The sequence below is a fragment of the Cervus canadensis genome, chromosome 3, assembly GCF_019320065.1.
Source record: "Cervus canadensis isolate Bull #8, Minnesota chromosome 3, ASM1932006v1, whole genome shotgun sequence".
NCBI classification, from domain to species: domain Eukaryota; kingdom Metazoa; phylum Chordata; class Mammalia; order Artiodactyla; family Cervidae; genus Cervus; species Cervus canadensis.
In genome coordinates, this window is record NC_057388.1 from 98,897,355 (window position 1) to 98,917,037 (window position 19,683).

At 48.8% G+C, this 19,683-nt stretch overlaps 1 protein-coding gene across 2 annotated transcripts in view; it reads left to right on the forward strand.

Moving 5' to 3' along the window:
• Positions 1 to 19,683, forward strand: part of TMEM178B (transmembrane protein 178B) — a 398,699-nt gene that overhangs the window by 125,673 nt on the left and 253,343 nt on the right. For both annotated transcript variants that reach the window (XR_006268618.1, XM_043463892.1), the window contains exon 2: positions 7,068 to 7,181. Coding sequence is in view for 1 of the 2 variants with exons in the window: in XM_043463892.1 (XP_043319827.1) it covers positions 7,068 to 7,181 (114 nt within the window). In the remaining variant the exon portion in view is untranslated. The remainder of the gene's footprint in view (positions 1 to 7,067; positions 7,182 to 19,683) is intronic.

Here is a 19,683-nt window from a genome sequence, read left to right on the forward strand (position 1 = left end):
AGCTTGCTATGGACCTGGTGTGGGTGCTGTTCGTGTGCCTGGGAGTCCGAGTGGGCTGAGAACAATGAGAGCCAAGGCCCTAGTCCTGCCCACAGAGACCCAGACCAACTTCAGGGCCTCATGCACACACCTGAGCGGGCATTTGCCCCTGATGCTGCTTTGTATGTGGCTCCCAGGTGTGCCTACAGGGAGGAGGCTAGCATGAACTTGAAGCCAACTACTTACTTCATCATGTAGACCATTTGATCAAAGAACAGACCCTGGTGTCTATTCCTCATTTATCCATAGATGTAGTGAGGGCTTTGTGTCAACCCTTGCCTGGCCCTGGGGGTAGAAATGCAAACAAAAGACCTGCGTTCTGGTTCTGAGGAACTCAAACAGTTGAGTGGTAGAAACTGCTCTTTGAATAAAAAAAGGATTTGGGGGTCAAAGGAGTCTGGGGAAGCCTGCATGCCACACCTATCCCTTCTCTTCTTGGGAATCACCGTGTATGTGAAAAACTCTTATTAAAGTCCCACAGTAAGTAAACCTTTTATAGATTGTTAAACCCAAGTTTTCCTAAACATCAATGCGTTTGACCATCCCACGCCCAACATGCATCACTCCACTTTTTAAGTGGGGGCTGGAGAGAGGGTTTCCATGTTCTGGTTCTTTCTCAGGCCCACCCTGGTCAGCGCCAGATATGGTTGTGAAGTTGTGGGTTTGCCTTCATAGCAAATTCCCCCGCCCCCATGAGCTGCCAGGATCCTTGTGCCTTTCTTAGTCTGTCTTCTCTAGGGGTGCCCTGCTGCTGAGGATCCCTCTCATCTAGTGAAAGTCACCTAGTCGTGTCCAACTCTTTGTGACCCCATGGACTATACAGTTCATGGAATTCTCCAGGCCGGAATACTGAAATGTGGTAGCCTTTCCCTTTTTCCAGGGGATCTTCCCAACCCAGGGATTGAACCCAGGTCTCCTGCATTGCAGGTGGATTCTTTATCAGCTGAGCCACAATTGAAGCCCAAGAACTGGAGTGGGTAGCCTATCCCTTCTCCAGTGGATCTTCCCAACCCAGGAATCAAACCGAGGTCTCCTGCATTGCAGGCAGATTCTTTTCCGGCAGAGCTATGAAGGAAGCTCTCTAGTCTAGAGGAAAGGAATTTCAGGATCTCATCCATACCTAGGCACTGGTGACTAGGGACAATCCCATTTGGACTGACTTAAAAGAGTTTTAAAAATAGGGGCCCACGAAAATAGTGTCTGACCCAAAGGAATGACTTACTAATGCATGAACCTAAGTGGCACCTGTTTATGGGAGGTGATTCTAGATGGCATGGGGCTGAGTCCTAGCACTGCCTCTAAAATTTCCCTGTCTAAGAAGGTTTCCACTTACCATGCATAACTCTGGAGAAGTAGACTCCTGGAAACCACACCTTGCTGATAGTAGATGCATGTGAAAGGAGCCTCACCTGTGGTTTCCTTGTAGGGTGGGGTGAGAATCCAGAGTTCACCATGTGGGCAGTCTCCTCTGCTCCCCTCTGTTTTCTATGTTTTCTCATATGCCCAGCATATGTCGGCTCTCAAGCTACAAGTCTCCTAGGGTTACTGCGTATGAAGTCGGCTCTCAAGCTACAAGTCTCCTAGGGTTACTGCGTATGAAGTTTCTCTCTCTCCCTCTTCCCACCCCCATACCCCACCCCCTGCCTCTGTGTGTATGTAATGTGATGCAAACATTGCTGATACTATTTCTGATTTCCGTGGTCTTTCTTCATCATGACTGTGGGATTGGCCAGAGAGTTTGGGTTTTTCCATAAGACGTTAAGAAAAAGCCCCAGTGAACTTCTTGGCCAACCCAATAGTATTTGTTGAGCACTTACTGTGTGCAGGGACCACATCAGGACTTGATGTGAGTTACCAGACTCATGCCTTGGGTCTTAAAGCATTTGAAATGGAGAGAAAGGATGAGAACAGTGTGTCTCCCTGTTCCTTGTTCCCGGGTTTCCCTTTGCCACTGAGGACTTTGAGAGGTGGAAGGAAGGAGGGAGGCGCTCTTGTTGGACTAGAGGGAGCTGGAGTGATGATGTAGAAGGGGAGAGGGCTGGATGCTTGCGTTTGTCCTTTGAGTCCAGTTCCGTCTTTACCTGCTCTCGGCTCAGAGGCTGCATTGTGCTTTGACTTCTAGGTGGGTTCAGCTCTGGGAGGACTTGGCGGGAGGTGTGGGTGGGAGGAGCGAGAGATTGGCCGTTTATTCCCTGCCTCTCACTCAGATGGGCTGTACCCGCTCCTGGAGCCTGCATCACCTCCCTCCCAGGGCCCTCTTCTCCAGATTCCCGTGATGGTCCCTGCTCTGCCTTGCCCAGCCTTGGGGTTGCCCCACCTCCTCGTGTTGCCAGCTCCAGGGCCCTGCCCCACCCTTGGCTGGCCCCCTTTACACCCTATGCTCAGCTTTGTAAACTGATCGCTTTGGAAACCCTCCTCAGTTACCTGTTTGGCTATCCTGTCTCCCTGGGACTCTGATGGTGGCTCAGATGGTAAAGAATCTGCCTGCAATGCGGGAGACCCTGGTTCAATCCCTGGGTCAGGAAGATCCTCCTGGAGAAGGGAATGGCCACCCACTCCAGTATTCTTGCCTAGAGAATTCCATGGATGGAGGAACCTGGCTGGCTATACAGTCCATGGGGTCGCAAAGAGTCAGACATGACTGAGCAACTTAACACTTTGGGACTCTGACACGCAGCTTGGAGGGTCCTCAGCTCAGAAGGCAAGGCAAGGCATGGCTGAAGGTATCAAGTCCCAGGTGCCCACAGGAGGCACTCCCTCCTGCCCCTGATGTCTCACTGACCAGTTTTTTGGCCCCTCAGCTGAGGCTTCAGGAGGGGGAAGCTCCCCTCTCCGGGCTGGAATGCAGGAGTCGGGGAAGGTCACAGGCTTCTCTGTTACCTTCCACCGTCCTGTGCAGGAAAACCTGTTTGTGTTGGGAAGCCCACATTCTGGGCACACGAATTTGGTGCCCAGATGGCGCCTGTATTGACAAAAGCCCAGCACACTGACAGGACCTGCAGACACATGGGTAAATATTTTGCCTTTCTTCTTAGGCAATATTTGAGTCTTTCAAATTTAATTGCTGTCAAAGGCAGGATGCTTGCATCCCTGAGGCAAAGCAAATAGTGAGGGCCTCCAGCGGGGCTGTTGGGAAGTTCTCCAGCCAAGCTCCCTGGCCGGCTGCCCACCGCGCCTGTCCGTCAGCTCCTTTCTCTTGTTGAGTGTCAGGTGGCCTCGTCCCTGGCTGGCCTGGTAGGCTGGGGCCGAGGAAGGTTCAGGAAGCCTGGAACCTGTGACCACTTGTTGAGTATGTTTTGAGGCTGAGAGAACCTGGTCTCAGCCAGGAAATCAGGTACATCTCTCAGATGTGAGTGACAGGCACTCATCTAGCTGTTACCAGTGGGATTCCATCTTGTGTCTTCCAAGCTGGGCCCAGGGAGTATTTTGTTTGATCTTGAAATTATGGAGTGTAGTGTGGCTCCTAGTTCTCATGCCATCTTTGTGCAAATTAGATGAAGGCAGCCTCTCTGACTGAGACATCCCCTGCATACCCCACCATGGTGCAGGTCTTCACAAGCAGAGCAGCGGCTGTACTTCAGCATGCGGGTACCCCGTGAGAGGCATCCTTGTGCAGTGCACAACCTGCTCAACTGTGTATGTCCCACATGGTTGCTCATGACATTCATGTAAAAACCCTTTCTCTCTAATATCTCCCTCTCTTTCTTTTCTCTGTCTTTTTTCTACCCTGAAACCATTGACCTAGTTGTCCCTTGGATTACATTTACAAAGTGTGGTAAGAGGCTATTCTGTGTTCATATGTGACTGACAAGCCTCTCCTTGCGTGGTCCAGACAGGGAAGAGGTATTTGCCATAGGCTCCCAGAGTTCTGCAACAGTCACCTCCATTTATTAATGACACTCTAATTTGCCTCCATTGTTTTAATCCCTTGCATGCAATAGAAGCAGTTGGATTCCTTACCCACTGTGATCTTATAAAGGGCGCCTTGTATTATTCATCACTTTCTTCAAAGCATAGGTTCTTGGTGCTTACCCTGTGCTGGGGGCCAGGGACATAAAGATGAATGAATAAGACAAGTCTCTGCCCTCCAGAAACTAGTAATGCAGTGGAGGAGTGAGGCGTGTAAATAGATAAATCACAGCCCATTGGTGTGCTGGCTGCAGCAGGACGACCCGATCAAGGAGGGGGAGAGGGAGGGGCTGTTGGATGCCTACTCCTGGGTGCTGTCCTAGATGTGAGTGGGGCTTCCCTGAGGAGCTGGAGGTGTGTACCTGGTGAAGGAAAGATGGGGAGGAGAGGAGGGACAGAGTTGTGAGTGGATCCAACCTCGATGGGGCAGGGTGGGGAGGGCACCTGGCTGGAGCCTTGGTTGTGTCCTGGTCGGGGCTACATGGGGGCTGGGACTTTCTGCCAGGAGTGTGGGGTGTATCCCCTGCATGACAGACTGCACTTTCTTTCTATGGTACAGTCTGAGCAGCAGTATGAAGGGTGGCCTGACAGGAGAGATACTCCAATAAGGCGATCCTATACCAGATCCAATAACCCAGATCCTCAGGGTTCTGAGCCTGGCCCTGCTCCTCCCTTGGGCAAGTCACTTAATCTTTTTGAGCCTCCATTTTTTTATTTGTAAAATAGGGGTGAGGAGTATAATAGCACCTACTTAATTGGATCATAGAAAGATTAGTAAGGCATTGTTTATAATAGAGTGTGCCACCAGTGGGACATGTGTGTAAGTGTAAGTGAGTGTTAATCGCTCAGTCGTGTCTGACTCTTGGCGACCCCATGGACTGTAGCCCACCAGACTCCTCTTTCCATGGGATTCTCCAGGCAAGAATACTGGAGTGGATATCCACTTCCTTCTCCAGGGCATCTTCCTGACCCAGGGATGATGACATGTATAGAAACCACAAATGGGTTATGGGGATGTGGCTCCTTTGGCCCTTGGCGAGGCTGGACAAGGCCCAGCAGCCCACCCGGTGCCTTGCACACATCTTTTCTATGTGCTCCAAGACCTAAGTTGGAAACCACTCGTCCACTAGGCACTTGGCAAGTCTTTCCTACTTCGTAAGTCCTCAGTGTGGCTGTTTGTTGAGATTGGTCACTGTGTTCTCACAGCTATGATGGAGGGAGTGGGGACAGAAGGCAGGCAGGCTGGATTCCAGGGACATTTCTGACATAAAATGATTGGAATTTGGTGACCAGTTGGATGCCAGGGAGGAGGGGCACCATTAGAGCCCCGGAAAGCCTTGGCGATGGCCGTGGGCTTTGTGATATAGACTGGATGGGAACTGATGCTGTTAATGGAAATTGTTATAGAAATGAGGTGTGAATGTGGGTTCTGGAAGCGGAGACCGTCGGGAAGACTATTTTTTCTAGAAGTGTAGCAGGTGAGGGAAGAAGGAAGACAGAGGTGGGGGGTATGGGGGGAACCCATGAGAGACTTCAGGATGTTTGTGGGCTAAGAGGTCAGAGGCAGAGGAGCTGAGAAATTAAAAAAAAAGAGTACCTAACGCTTTCCTCAAAACTTTGCCTCTGGACAGGGTCTGTCCCATTGCAGGAGTGTCTGCCAGTAACTAACAGTGGGCGTTCGTCCAGACGTGATTTACAATAAGGCACTGTCTAAATTACTGCACTCCACCTATTGCCAGGTTCCCTGCTGACAGTGAGCCAGGGTTCAGACAATTCAATCAGGTGCCACTACTTATAAATTGAAAATCAGTGGGGTGCAAAATGGATTACCATCAAAATCCATTCAGGTGCAAAACCAAAATTTAAAACCCCTAACCTTTAAAAATCACTCCTTTCCTGATTCTTCATGATGCCCTGACACTTGAGTTTTAATATCCCCCGGATAAGTAAGTGCCAATAGAAGAGCCTGCAGGAGACCAAGAACTCCTAATCTTGCTTACCTTTTGAATTTGGGCAACCCGGCAGATTTATAAACTCACTCATTGGCAATTCTATTAGATTCTCGATGGTGGCAGTTTTCAAACTCAAGTGTGCAACAGAATTGCCTGGAGGGCCTAGTAAAATTCATATTGCAGACTCTACCTCGGGGATTTTGATTCAGCAGGTGTGGGGTTAAGCCTGGGAAGTGGCATTTCTAGCAGGGTCCCAGGGAATGCTGATGCTGTGGTCCCAGGGCTATCATTTGAGAACCTCTGGCTCTGAAATACAGGACTCTTGATAATCTTACTAGCAAAGCTTGTGTTGATTGATAACAGCGTCTCAGAAAAAGTCCTAATTGGACCAGGCAGTTGAGTATGTCAAGGGACTTCGACTTCGTCCAAGAAATCTGAGAGGAGACTGGTTCAAGGAGGTACACATGGAACTGAGTGCTTTGTGTTTAGAGGTGAGGCTGGTGGGGGCCATGGGATAGAGAAGAGGGAAGAGGCCCCTCTAGCTCACCTTTCCACAAGACAGCACATGCTACGTGATTAAGGCCAAAGCCTGCTTGCTGCTGTTCCATGGGTGCAGACTGTAAATGTTTTTAAATACCAAACATCCTCCCTTGACGTATAAGTTGATTTTCTTAAGGTTAAACACATGGGTACTACTTTCTTAACAAGCTGCCATCAGCCTCAGCTTGGACTCTTCCTATCTGCATGATGCCAGAGGTGGGGGGGCGGTGTGTGTGTGTGTGTGCGCGCGCATGCACAGTCATGTCTGACTGTTTGTGACCCCATGAAGTGTAGTCCACCAGGCTCCTCTGTCCATAAGATTTCCCAGGCAAGAATACTGGAGTGAATTGCCATTTCCTTCTCCAGGGATCGAACCCAAGTGTCTTGCAAATCCTGCACTGGCAGGTGGGTTCTTTACCACTAGTGCCATCTAGATGTTTGATTTTGTTCGACTCTCTTGCTCTTTTGGAGCTGAGGTTACTACCTTGTATTTACAAAATGTCAGGGTCACCAGGCCCACCCAATAGGAAACAAGTCTCTCCCCCCAGGATAGAAAAACAGATCCTGGAAATTGCCCCAGACATGGTTGCTGCCTCATTAACATTTGGCCTCCTGTCTCTTTTCCAGGAGAAATTGAGCGGTGCACGTACATCAAATACCACTACTCCTCAGCCACCATCCCCAGGAACCTCACCTTCAACATCACAAAGACCATCCGCCAGGATGAGTGGCACGCTCTGCGTAAGTACCCCTGAGTCTCTTTCCTTGGCTGTGACCTTTGGAGGGCATGGAGGTTGGATGCCCATCAGCAGCTTGGTCTGGACGGACAGATGGACCTCTATCAGAGACCTGTGGACAGTCTCAGAACATGATGGCAATTCTTAAAGTCTGAATGTCTGTGGGTCAGAACTGCCCCAGTTGGTTTTGACTGTATTGTAGTTTTGAGGAGTTTGCTTCTACAATTGACACAAAAAATGATGAGCAACTAGACAATGATCCGTGGTCTTGCTTTGCTACCCTAGTAGGCATTTCAGATTTCACCTACCTGACTGAACCAGCTCCTGGGATTCAAGTCCAGCTTGTGTCCAAGTTTCTTGGGGCATTATTGTGGCAACCTGCTAATCCCTTGTGTCATCCTCTGTGTGGGTTAAGACCTGCTGGTGGTTGCAGACAGTATCGCACTGGAAATTTGCAGTTGGGCAGGGCGCCTGAGCGGGAGGACCTGGTCCTCCACTGACAAGTTTATCTCCGGGAGAATGAAAGGCTCTGGGACCTGGGTTCTCCTGTGATGGCTCAGCGAAGATCAGAATATGTGCCTTCATTGGTTAAGGAAGATTTTGGTCAGGGATTCTCAGAGACTTAAATTATTAATATGATAAGATGATGACTTAATGAGCAAACAGGGTTGGTTGACTATTTTTACTTTTCTGCTCCACGGGATCCACCTGCTTGTCTGTGTAACGATAACTCTCCTTGTCGCAGGCATGGTTCATGAGAACACATCCTTCCTGTAAGCAAGCTCCACGCCACCTCTGGTGCACTTATCATTTCTTCCCGATTCCAGTTTTTTTCACACAATGTCACACGGTTAAGTTTCAGTTTCCATGTATACATGCAGGAGGCTCTTTATTGAAAACAAGGATCCTGTTGTGGGTAAGCTTTGATGAAGGCCAAACCCATATTTCTTCTCTTTATTGTTGCCTAGTTATCTTTGGTGTGCATGGAGCCTGGGTCTGTCCCACTTTTTGGGTTGGCTGTTGATGGGTGGGGTGAGAAACAAGTAAAATTAAACAAATAGAGCAATGATCCATTGGTTTCAGGGAAAATATTGTGACTAGGTGTCTGGATGAGTATTACTTAGAGCCACTGGCCCCAAATAATGTAGGGGCAGGTGTGAGTAGATGGGAAGGCATCAACCAAATGGTTCCCCCTACAAGCTTTATCACTGGTGGACACAAACCAGACCCCGAGGACAGAGAGCGAATGTCCAACGGGCATCCTCGTGTGCTAGATGTTGAGCTAAGCTTCCCACATACTTAACTTTAATGTGAGGTTTGCCTTAGGGACACCAGTAAGGGTTATTAATTTCCTTTTTGGAGGTAGACATACCAGAAGCCAAGTATATAAATCCTTGACCGTGACTGCTTATTTGTCACATTGCATTGGTCTGGGATAGTCACTTAATAGACACCTACAATGGATGTTCAAGATACGTGACAAGCTTGGTTGAATAACCGCTTAAATATAACTGGAGGGGGAGTCATCATTGAATTGAAGAAGTTGTTGGTATTGCAGCTTCCATTCAATTCCACTCAATTCAGTCCCAGTTACCAAGTTTTTCTGTGTACTAGGGCACATGGTGGACACCCAGGCCACAGAGAACGCTTTCAAAGAGCTCACGTCTGGAGGTGGAGGAGGGCGGGGAGGAGTGGAGAGAGACATTCTCAAAGCAAATAATTATAAGGCAATGCGCTAATTACAATATAGTGTAATTGCTTCAAGCAATTAAGATAGCTTGTGGAAGTTTTTCAGCAAGAAGGAAAGTTATTCTAGTGTAAATGGCACAGATGCACTTCATGGGAGACCTTGTAGAGTGTTTTTGGCTGTGCACACAGCGGAGAATCTGGAATTCAGATGGACGACCCGTGGCGACATCACTGAAAGTGTGTTACATGGTGTTAGCAAAGATTGAGAAGAGGCTGATGCTCAGCTTTATGGACCTTCTCTGAGCCCTGTGTCTCCGGGGTTCTTGTTCTAAAACTGGAGTGCCCTTAACTTCTGCAGAATCCAGCGTGAGCCTCTGCTGTGGTGAATGGGGTTGCGAACAGATCTATTTTTAACTGATAAAAGCCGTCTCAGCGACTGATGCATGCAGAAGTTTGGGCACCCCATGTTGGGTGGAGTCGAGGCTCTCCTTTGGTGTGGGATTCATCTGCCGGTTTCACAAAGCGGCCTGATGGGCTGTGAAACCAGCAGAGAGCGTCTGCTGTTCCCGACATCCACGGCAGCTATTTTTATCAGAGGGCAGGTGAGCATCGGTCGTATCTGAAGCTGCTGCTAAGTGTAATTGGCAATGTTGACACAATGGGGAACCATAGACAGAAAGAAAAAAGAAAGCGCATTGTGCTCAGTCGTGTCCGACTCTGCGACCCCATGCCTGTAGCCTGCGAGGCTCTTCTGTCTATGGAGTTTTCAAGCAAGAATACTGGAGTGGGTTACCATTTGCTTCTCCAGAGGATCTTCCTAACCCAGGGATCAAACCCAGGTGTCCCGTATTGCAGGCAGGCTCCTGCATGGTGGGCAGGTTCTTTACCAACTGAGCCGCCAGGGAAGCCCATGGGGAAGCATAGTAAATGTCAATTTTAGTTTTCAAAGGTCAGATATTGATGCCGTTAGATAGGAAGCGGGTGTATAAGCCCCCTTTGAAATAAAATAGAAATGGTCAAAGATTAACAAACCCTTATGATGGAGCTTTAGAAATTAAAAAAAGAAAACCAGACTCTGATTTCTTTACTTGAGAGTCCTGTATTCTTTAAGATTGTTAGTGGGATCAAATAAATTCATTTAATGCTAGGTTGGTTATTGTTTTATAATTTCACCATAATATCTTATATTCAATAATTTTTCTCAGTAAATGATGTTCTGTTAAAGCAAAAATTTGATTTTTTTTTCTGCTGAAATAATTCTGGGCAAATATTTCAGACTTTGATGAAGCTTATGTTGTATTGATTACATACATTTTCATCAAGAATTTGCACGTGAGCCTGGATGGGAGGGGAGTTTGGAGGAGGATGGACGCATGTATATGTATGGCTGAGTCCCTTCACTGTTCGTCTGAAACTATCACAGTATTATTAATCAGCTGTACCCCAATAGTGAATAAAAAGTTTAAATTTAAACAAAAGAATTTGCATGTGATCATCAAACACTCTTGTGAAATTTTTTTTTTTTCAAGTAAGAAAAGCACTGTTTGGTTTAAAACTATGCTGTGGTTTTTGAATAGTTAATTCCACCAATGAGAGGCTTAACTGTTTGACTGAGAGCTCATTCACCTTATGGTCCTGTGACTAGCAGGTGAAAGAATAAAATTAATTTATAGGTCGCTAGGTTTACAAATCCAAGTGTAAGGAGATAATAACCATCACTCTGGGGAGTAAAGGTCAGAGTCAGACGTGTGTGTGTGTGTGTGTGTGTGTGTGTGTGTGTGTGTAGGGTGGTCTCTGCAATGGAGGTTTGAATGCTGAGTTGTCTGAGTGATTTGGTGACAAGGTTCTGAACCTCTCTGAGATGGTAATTGCTGATGAAGAGTTGGATGTGCCCGTTTCTCCTTCCCACCCCGGCAAGAGCTCCCCCAGAGAAGGTAGAACTCCTTCAATAGTAGGGACTGTGCCCTCAACCCGCCCAGACCTGACTGTCTGCTGGGAGCAGCCCACCTTGTCTTCCTGCCTGTCTGCCACCCTGAGTGGCGTTGGTCCAGCCTTGGTGGGCTCCGGGGGGGGGCACTGCACTCCTGCCAGATCCTCTCACCACCTCCAGGGCTGGAGCAGGATGGGCATGTGTGGCCAGGCCAGCGCGGAGGGGCCGGTGGCTGCAGGAGATGAGTGTCAGGGCAAGATTGGCAGTGGTCCGGGGACCCAGGCTGGCAGTACAGTTTCATCTTAAACGGTGACACTTCCTCCTCTTGCTAGAACGCATCCCTACGGGCTTCACAGCCTGAAGCTCAGGCTCTGGTTGCGTGCTGGTTTGGAGGATTCTGTGTCCCCGTGCCACCTCCAGGAGCCCCTGAGGCCATCCCCAGTGGCTCTGCCTTTGCGTTCTCTGTCACTGGTGTCGCTTTGGAATGCCCCTTCAGCACGGGGGGCCTGGACGCAGCCAGTAGCAGGGCAAGGATGGGTGCGTAGGAAGGAGGGGTCTTGGGGGGCCTCTGATAGGACCGGGGGAAGCCAAGGGGGGCTGAGAAAGCTGGGTCTGGGGAGGGGGTGATGCTGAGATGTACTTCTGCAACGAGAAGCTGGCGTGGAGTGGAGCTGTGCTTGGGGCAACGCCAGTGACCCTGGGGGTGGGGGGCGGCAGCAGGGGGCCTGCCTGAGGGCTGCAGAGCAGGGACCGCTGGAGGGTGTGGGGAGGACAGCCCTTGCTCCCCCTGGTCCCCACTCTGCTCGTCAGGGACTCTGGGCAGCTGCCGCTGAGGCTCCCCCGGGGGTTCGAGCCCCGAGACTCTGTAGCCCTGTGCCTGTGAGCTCAGATCCTCTCATTCGGCTTGGCGTTTTCAAGATGGAGGTTTCGGCTCATAGTTGATTGCCCCTGGCAGTGGGAAATCAGGGAGCCGGGGCTCCACGTTCCTGCAATCAGATCCTCTCCATTATCTTTCAAGAGCCCGAGAGCCGAAAAAGCGCGAGTGGTTTTTTTTTTTTTTAAGCTTCCTTCTATCAAGACTATCAAGGAAGTTCAGCTAATTAAATTGGATGGTCACACAGCACATTTCCAGCTGGCCAGGGAGGGAAGGAAGGAGAGAGGATCTCCACCCCCTGACATCCTTCCTCACCCCTTGCTGTCCTCCTGAGGGCTCATCACCGCCCCCTCCCCCCCTCCCTGCCATCCCCCAGTGACACAAACACACACTCACATGGTAGCCTTGCAAAGTCGAATCAGAAGCAATATGTATGTAGTTCAAGAGGGAGGGGAAGAGGAGGGAAAAGGTATTGGGGGAGGGAGGGAGACAGAAAGAGATGAAGTCTTCGTGGAGGAACAAAGACATTTCAGTGAACATGATGCAAAGAAGGAGGAGAAATGAAATTCAAAAGTGTCTTGTCTCATGCATGCCCCTCTGATGCCACACTTGGATCCCTGACCCTGAGGCCCCTGGCTGTCTACGCTGGGGTCCTGTAGTTTTTAGTTTAGTCTGGTGGGGGACCAGCCCCTTCCAGGCTGTGTACCGCGGGAAGCTCAGGCTGTCTGCTGCTCTGCTGTGGATCTCCGTGCCTCACTCTCCTCTTACTCTGCTTGGTCAAGCCCTACTTGGTTCCTCCTTCAGCCTCTTCCATAGTCTCTTCCACACCCTCCCCTCTTTCCAGAATTAATCCCTTCTGCCCCTGAGCCCTCCCTGGTGCTAAGACTCCCTCCAGCCACCCCCAGGTACCGCCCACCTCTTGGGTCCCAAGCCTGCTCATCTGCCCTCTGAAAGTGAAAGTCGCTCAGTCGTGTCCGACTCTGTGTGACACCATGGACACAGTCCACGGAATTCTCCAGGTCAGAATATTGGAGTGGGTATCCTTTCCCTTCTCCAGGGGATCTTCCCAACCCAGGGATCGAACCCAGGTCTCCCACATTGCAAGCCCTCTGAACTTTATTCCTATTCAGACCTCTGGACTCATAGCCCAGGAGTTGCCTAGGTTTCTGGCCCCTCATTCCCAGCCATCCCTGGTCATGACAAGATGAATGTGTAGACACAAGAGCTTGGGATGATGATAACAGTAATTATAACAACAATAACTGCCTCTTTGTTCATATCAGCTGCAATGCTCTTTGGAGGGTGGCTCAAGAGTTTTCCTCCTAGGAACCCAGTCCACATTGTGCTGACTTCTTTGCCGATGGAATAACCAAGCCAGGGAGGAAGGGGCTGCGTAGAGGTTCCCTCTTGGCCTTAGAAGAATCTGAGACTCATAATCCAGGTCTGAGCTCCAGCGGACTCCCTCCAGCTGTTTTCCCTTTCTGTTTTTGGCTGATGTTACGTAAAACATCCTAATGAGGTAAACATCCCAGACATGGGAAGCTTACATCTCCTGCAGTGTCAGCCATTTCCCTCCTCCTGCATCTGTGCCCGGCCAGTGTGAGTTCTCAGCATGGGCAATCTGTTGTGAGGTGCCTCCTGCCTGCAAGCCTGGCATCCATGGGGGTCATCTCTGGCCAGACGCCCTCCCCAGAATTCTGGAAGCTTGGTAGCAGAGGAACTCAGCCAACAGAGCATCCCCATAGGTCGCTTGGTGTCCTGAAGTCTTGGCCTTTTGTAATCTATCACACATCTCTCTGTTCCTTGCCCCCCAACCTTGCAGGGAACGTTGACAACCTTTCAGGATACCCACAGCTTGCAGCCCAGAGGCTGCCCTATGCCTATCCTTCTAGAGCTCCCGCGGCATTTTTGCGACAGGCCAGGCAGAGAACGTGTACCCCTTCATGTGATACCACATCTACACCTGCTCTGGCAGCTGTAACTCAGGCCAGGACTCCTTTCCTTCACAGCTTTCCCTGCCTGTCAAAACCTCCCCCTCCTCTGTCCCACTCCCTCAGGCTTCTGCCAGACAGTGGGTTTACTAAGTGGGTGAACCTGTTTGAGTTAAGGTGTTAATGCCTTCTTGGTTACCTGTCCTGATGGTGGTGTTGTTTTCCGGAGACCTCACCCAAATGACTAGGAAGTGTTAAAGGTCGTGTGTGGAGACACTCTAAAATCATGACACAAGCACAGCTGTTGATCCCACCTACTTAGATGGTGGCCTGACCTGGGACCAGTGGTGGAGATGGCGTGGACAAGAGGGAGAGTTTATTTCTGAGGTGGCCTGAGGAGTAAGATTTCCCTGGTGGTTCAGTGGTAAAGAATCCACCTGTCAATAAAAGAGATGCCAATTCGATCTCTGGGTTGGGAAGATCCCTTGGAGAAGGGAATGGCAACCCACTCCAGTATTCTTGCCTGGAGAATTCCATGAACAGAGGAGCCTGGTGGGCTACAGTCCATGGGGTTGCAAAAGAGTCAGACATGGCTGAGCAACTAGCATTTTAACTTTTGCTTTACAAGTAAGTCTTCCTTGGTGGCTCACTGGTAAAGAATCCGCCTGCCAACGCAAGAGACGAGGGTTTGATTCCTGGGTTGGGAGATCCCCTGGAGTAGGAAATAGCAACCCACTCCAGTATTCTTGCCTGGAGAATCCCATGGACAGAGGATTCTGGGGGGGGGCTACAGTCCATGGGGTCGCAAAGAGTCGGATACAACCAAGCGATAAACAGCAACAACTAGGAATGGGGAAGGGAGAAGGCCTGGAGTAAGGAGAAGGGGTGTGGACTAGACTAACCTTTTCTGTTAAGGATAGCCACGTACTGAAACAAACCTGAGAACCACTGTGCTGGTGTAATTGCAGTCTTCAAGCCACAATTCATCTGAATGTGCAGGTCCAATTTTGTGCTGGGAATTAGTTGGGAGTCTGGCCTAGAGGCATTCTCTCAGCTTTTGCAGATTGGAAGGTGTTCTCTTCTGGCCGAGCATCCTGAGCCAGACACCACAAAGGAGACCTGGGTGCAACCCCACTGGCCTCCCTCATCCATTTGTTCTTTCACTCATTCAATATTCATGGAGTGCCTGTTCTGTGAGAATCCCCGTGTTGGGTACTGGGAGGGATATTAAAAGGTATCCTGCTTTCCAAATTGGATGATATATTTCCAGGTATCAACTAGGCCAGGGATCAAACTGCTTGTTGCTTTATGTTTATTGACTACCCAAGGAGTGCAGGCTAATGCAGCGGGCACGCACACACATCGTGGGTCCTGACCTCCACACTTAAATGGGCAAGAACTCATTGCAGGGGAAATAAAAGCAAAGTATAAGACAAAACTACCATATCTCAGAGACTTGGCCTGTTTTTCCCAAGCCGGGGAAAAGTGGGGATGGTTTAGGATCTGCTGCTTCTTGGCCCTCCGGGGGAGCTGTCCCAGCTCTAGGTGCTGAAAAGGAAGCTCAATATGGCAGGTGACTCATCTTTCCAATAGTTAAGACAACGGAGCTCTCTGTCCATATGAGCTGCAGCAGTGAGGGGGAGAAACAGGACCAGGAGCTGATGTTCTAGCAGGCAGGGACAGCTCAGAGATAGGGAATCTGGGTTGGATGAGACAAGGACATCTGGGCAGCAGACACTTGTCATTCAAGACAATGGGTCAGCAGGTACAAATACAGTAAGTGCTACTTTGGGGGTTTAAGACTACATGATCCAAAAGGGAAGAAGCTTGGCCAGCAGAAGGCAGGCACCCTTTGTCAAGAAATCTGGGGCATTAGGGGATTAGAGTAAGAAATGGAGAAAAGTGATGATGAGAGAGGCCAGTTTTAAGGTCAAGGTTCCCTTACCTTGATGGAGAAGGAAATGCCAACCCACTTCAGTATTTCTGCCTGGGAAATCCCATGGACAGAGGAGCTGGCAGGCTACAGTTCATGGGGTCGCAGAGTCAGACATGATGTAGTGACTGAACAACAACTACGCCTTGAACATGATGGGAGACCACTTTAGTCAGGGCAGCCATCTCAGCCTGTGATCAAGATTGGTCCTGGGATTAGGGGATGAGGCTGCTTCTGAAGATGGTAGGACTATGGAGAGGGTAGGGGAGAGGCATCTGGGAACCAATATCACTTAACAGAAAAGGTAATCATGTTCTCCCTGGTGTGGTAAAGGTCCCATCAGAGTCTAGAGCAGTTCTGCTCAATTGTGGTTCATGGACCAGCAGCATCTGGGAACTTGTTAGAAATGCAGATTCTTGGGCCTCAGCCCAAACCTACTGAGTCTAAACCTTTATGAGTGGGGCCCAGGAATCCGTGACTCTTAACACATTCACGTTTGAGAACTCTTGGCCTGGAGGGTGTTGTGCGGGCTGCAGTGGTCAGAGGAGGCTCCTGGGAGGAAAGAGTGTGGGTGGGCTTTGGATGAGAGCTGGGAGATGGAATGCTGCGTTTTGTACCTCCCGCGTGGAACCAGGACTTTTAAGTTACTTGCACGCTTGTCTTGTCTGTTTCTATTTGGTTATAGCTTTGGTAATTTAACATTTTCCGTATCTCTTTCTGTTAATTGTGGGCTTCCCTGGTGGCGTCTACCTGCAGTGCGGGAGACCTGAGTTCAATCCCTGAGTCAGGAAGATCCCCTGGAGAAGGAAATGGCAACCCACTCCAGTACTCTTGCCTGGAATATTCCATGGACGGTGGAGCCTGGTAGGCTACAGTCCATGGGGTCGCAAAAAGTCAGACATGACTTCACTTTCTTTCTTTTCTTTTCTGTTAATTGTACAAAATGGCATGGGAGATGTGAGGTGTATTTTCTTTTTTCCCCCCTATTATGGGACATCCTCCTGTTATCTAGCTTGAAATCTCTATCTTGTATCTGCAGTGTTCTCCTTTCAGAAATAGACTTCAAGCTTCGCTGAAGATAGGGGACATTTCACTGAGTTCCTGCTCTGTTGCTATCAAGGTATACAACCCTGGGCAAACTGTGTGAGTGTTTTAAGCCCAGTACAGTCATCAGTAAACCGGCAGTAATAATACTGTTATAAAATTTAACAGTTATAAATTTTAAGTTAAGAGTTATAAAATTTAAGTTAAATAAGATGGTTCATGTGAAATCAGTAAAGGCTGATCCCAAGCAGTGTTGCTGCTGTTTCAGTCGTAAGCTATGTTCGACTCTTTTGCAACCCCATGGACTTTAGCCCGCCAGGCTCCTCTGTCCATGGGATTTCCCAGGCCAGAATACTGGAGTGGGTTGCCCTGGATCTTCTTGACCCAGCGATCAAATCCATGTCTCCTGCATTGGCAGGTGGATTCTTTACCACTGAGCCACCCCGGAAGCCCTGCCAAGCAGCATTAGGTGCTGGTATTACCAGAACACAGAGCTGTGCCTGGCTCTGGGTCCCCCGTAGGAAATGGGGGAAAGGCTGTGAAATGGTGCTTTGTGGGCTCAGGGGCTTTTCTCTTCAACTGTATGTAGCCTGTGTGGGTCAGCGTGCCTTGTATATGGCTGTAAATGTTGCTGGGTCTGCTTTGGGTTTGCCGTCTGCACAGAGGTATATGTGTGTGTGTGTGTGTAAGTGATGGGAGCTGGCATCTGGTATTTCTCCTGTGGGAGTAGGAAGTGGTTGAGTATATTATGTGCTGAGTGGCAACAATGTGGCATATTGTGAAAGGAGTTTAAAAGCAGAGAATCCTCAGTGTTTGGGATCCTCAGTGGGATAGCACAACAGAAGTAGTCTCTAATTTATCAGTTGTGTCCAATAGCGATGCAGTTTAGACAATAACAGGAGCCTCTAAAAGAAGATTTACATGCTAAGTGTCTAAAAAGTAACATCTTCAGAGCTTTGAAGATAAATATACTGTGAGTACATTTGTGTTGAAATTGTCAAGGGGAATATGAAAATGATTCTTGCTTAACTGTTGTAGCCTAGCCCTGCCTTGCAGGAAGGCTGCAGTTTCCAGTATGTGCTATGATCAGAGCCTCCCTTATTCCTGAGGTGAAAAGACACTTCCCCAAAGAGGATGCAGTGAATGTGTTGAAAGTAGAGGCAAGAGAGTGTCCGGAAAGAGAACAGGTGATGCTGGAGGCAGTATTCTTGTCCTAAGGGAAAGGGAACTCCTTTTCTTCTCTCTCTCTCTTTTTTTTTGGTAGTACAACACACATTTATTAAAAATTTAATAGCAAATTCTTAGTCACCTATTAAGAGTCTTGCTTATGATAGGTACTCAGAAACTATATCTTTTTATATTTTATATTTTGCTATTATATTGACTTTTTCTACATGTTTTAAATATAAGAACCAATTAAAGAATGGTGGTCTGGATGCATCATTGCATGTACTCCCCAAACAAAGACAAAAATTGTGGTAAAAGTTCATATTAAAAAGATTTAGGGCCTCATATTCTTAGGGAGCCCCCACACATGCAAAATTAAATTTTATTTTCTCCTGTTAAAAAAAAAAAAAGATTTAAAAAGATACTGAAATAGCCTCAGAGAACTCCTTATTTTCAACTCAGTGCCCCCGGTGGGCCAGGGGGTGGTGCTGGCTGTGGTTGGTCGTGGCCTCTGCCATTCCTTGTTACCAGCTAAGGAGGACTAAGAATTGCAGGCAGATTGGTTAACCTTGGAGATTAGCTGGTAACTTGCCAGTTGGAAGAGAGGGGGCTACAGCCCTGCACAGCCCACGTCCCTTTGGGAGGAAGAACTAGAACCCGGGTCTTTGTGAATGCAAAATTCATGCCCTGTCCTTGCTCCAAGGGTCCCTATGTCTTACAAGATAAGCTGACTCACTTTCTCTTTTCCCCTCTCTGCCTGTTTTCAGAATAAGCTTTATTCCCCCCCGCCCCGCCATTATCCCAAAGAACAACTCTAATTCATCCTCCAGCTCCCCACCCCCACGATCAGCTACTTCCCCTCCATTATCCAAAGTGAATGAGGCTCCTCACCCCTTGAGCAACCAGACTCCCCACCCCCTCCGTCCAAGACTTCTGGTATTCGAAAGAAAGCTATTTATTTCCCCCTTCTCTCTTTGTCTTTTTCATTTAATTACTGGTATCACAACAGGATTTTTTTTTCCTGTTGCTTTTCATTGCAAATGTATAGTATTTCATCTACATTATGAGTTAAATAGGCTTTTGTGGGCCAGCCTAGAAACCCAATCATCATTTATAACGGATATGACTTCTCTGGAAATGGGTTCTGAATTCCAAATAACTGACTTACAAATGAGGTTTTAGAATGGAGCTCATTTCAAAGCTGGAGACTGTATCTTCTACTTTCTAGGCAGTTTGCCTCTGAGTGATCTTGCCGTCTCCCCTCTATATCTGTTGTTCTTAGGTTGGATTCCCCCAAATTAGGTACCCTCAATGGGGTGAGAGCTCAGACTGTTCTGTCCCTTGTTGTCAGCCCATAACCAGCTACTGATACATTTAATTAATGTTAATTCACAGTCCATAATATGTCCTATGTAAGCTTGGCTGAAATACAGAAACCAACCACGAGACCCTGAGCGTCCTTGGCGCGAGGTATTGCTCAGTATCAGCAGCCCCCAGCCCCCAGCTCAGTTCATTCTGGTAAAATGAGGCTATTTGTGTACTGTTTCATGAAGGCTCTTTGCTTGGGTACCCGGCACCAAATTGGAAATGAGCAGTCTGAGAGGTATGTGTGTGTGTGTGTCCTCCTGAGACTGAGAAGCTGCTAAACATGGGTGTGGAGGTGACACCACGTGGGACCCACACAGTGTTCATATTCCTCATACCACCACATCCCACTGACTCACTCATGAGGCCTCGAGATGCTGCACAGTTGCCAGGGAAACCAGGGAAAGGAACTGTAGGAAAGCCATCTCCTTAAGCTCCCGGGCATGCCCTCTTGAGGGTGGAGTAGGAGAGAAGGAAGGGAGTTCTCCCTGGCTGGGATGGGTGGTTGGGCAGTGCTGACACCGAGCCAGCACGCCCGCCTTCCCCGGGCTGGCTTTCTCCTTGCGTTGTTGT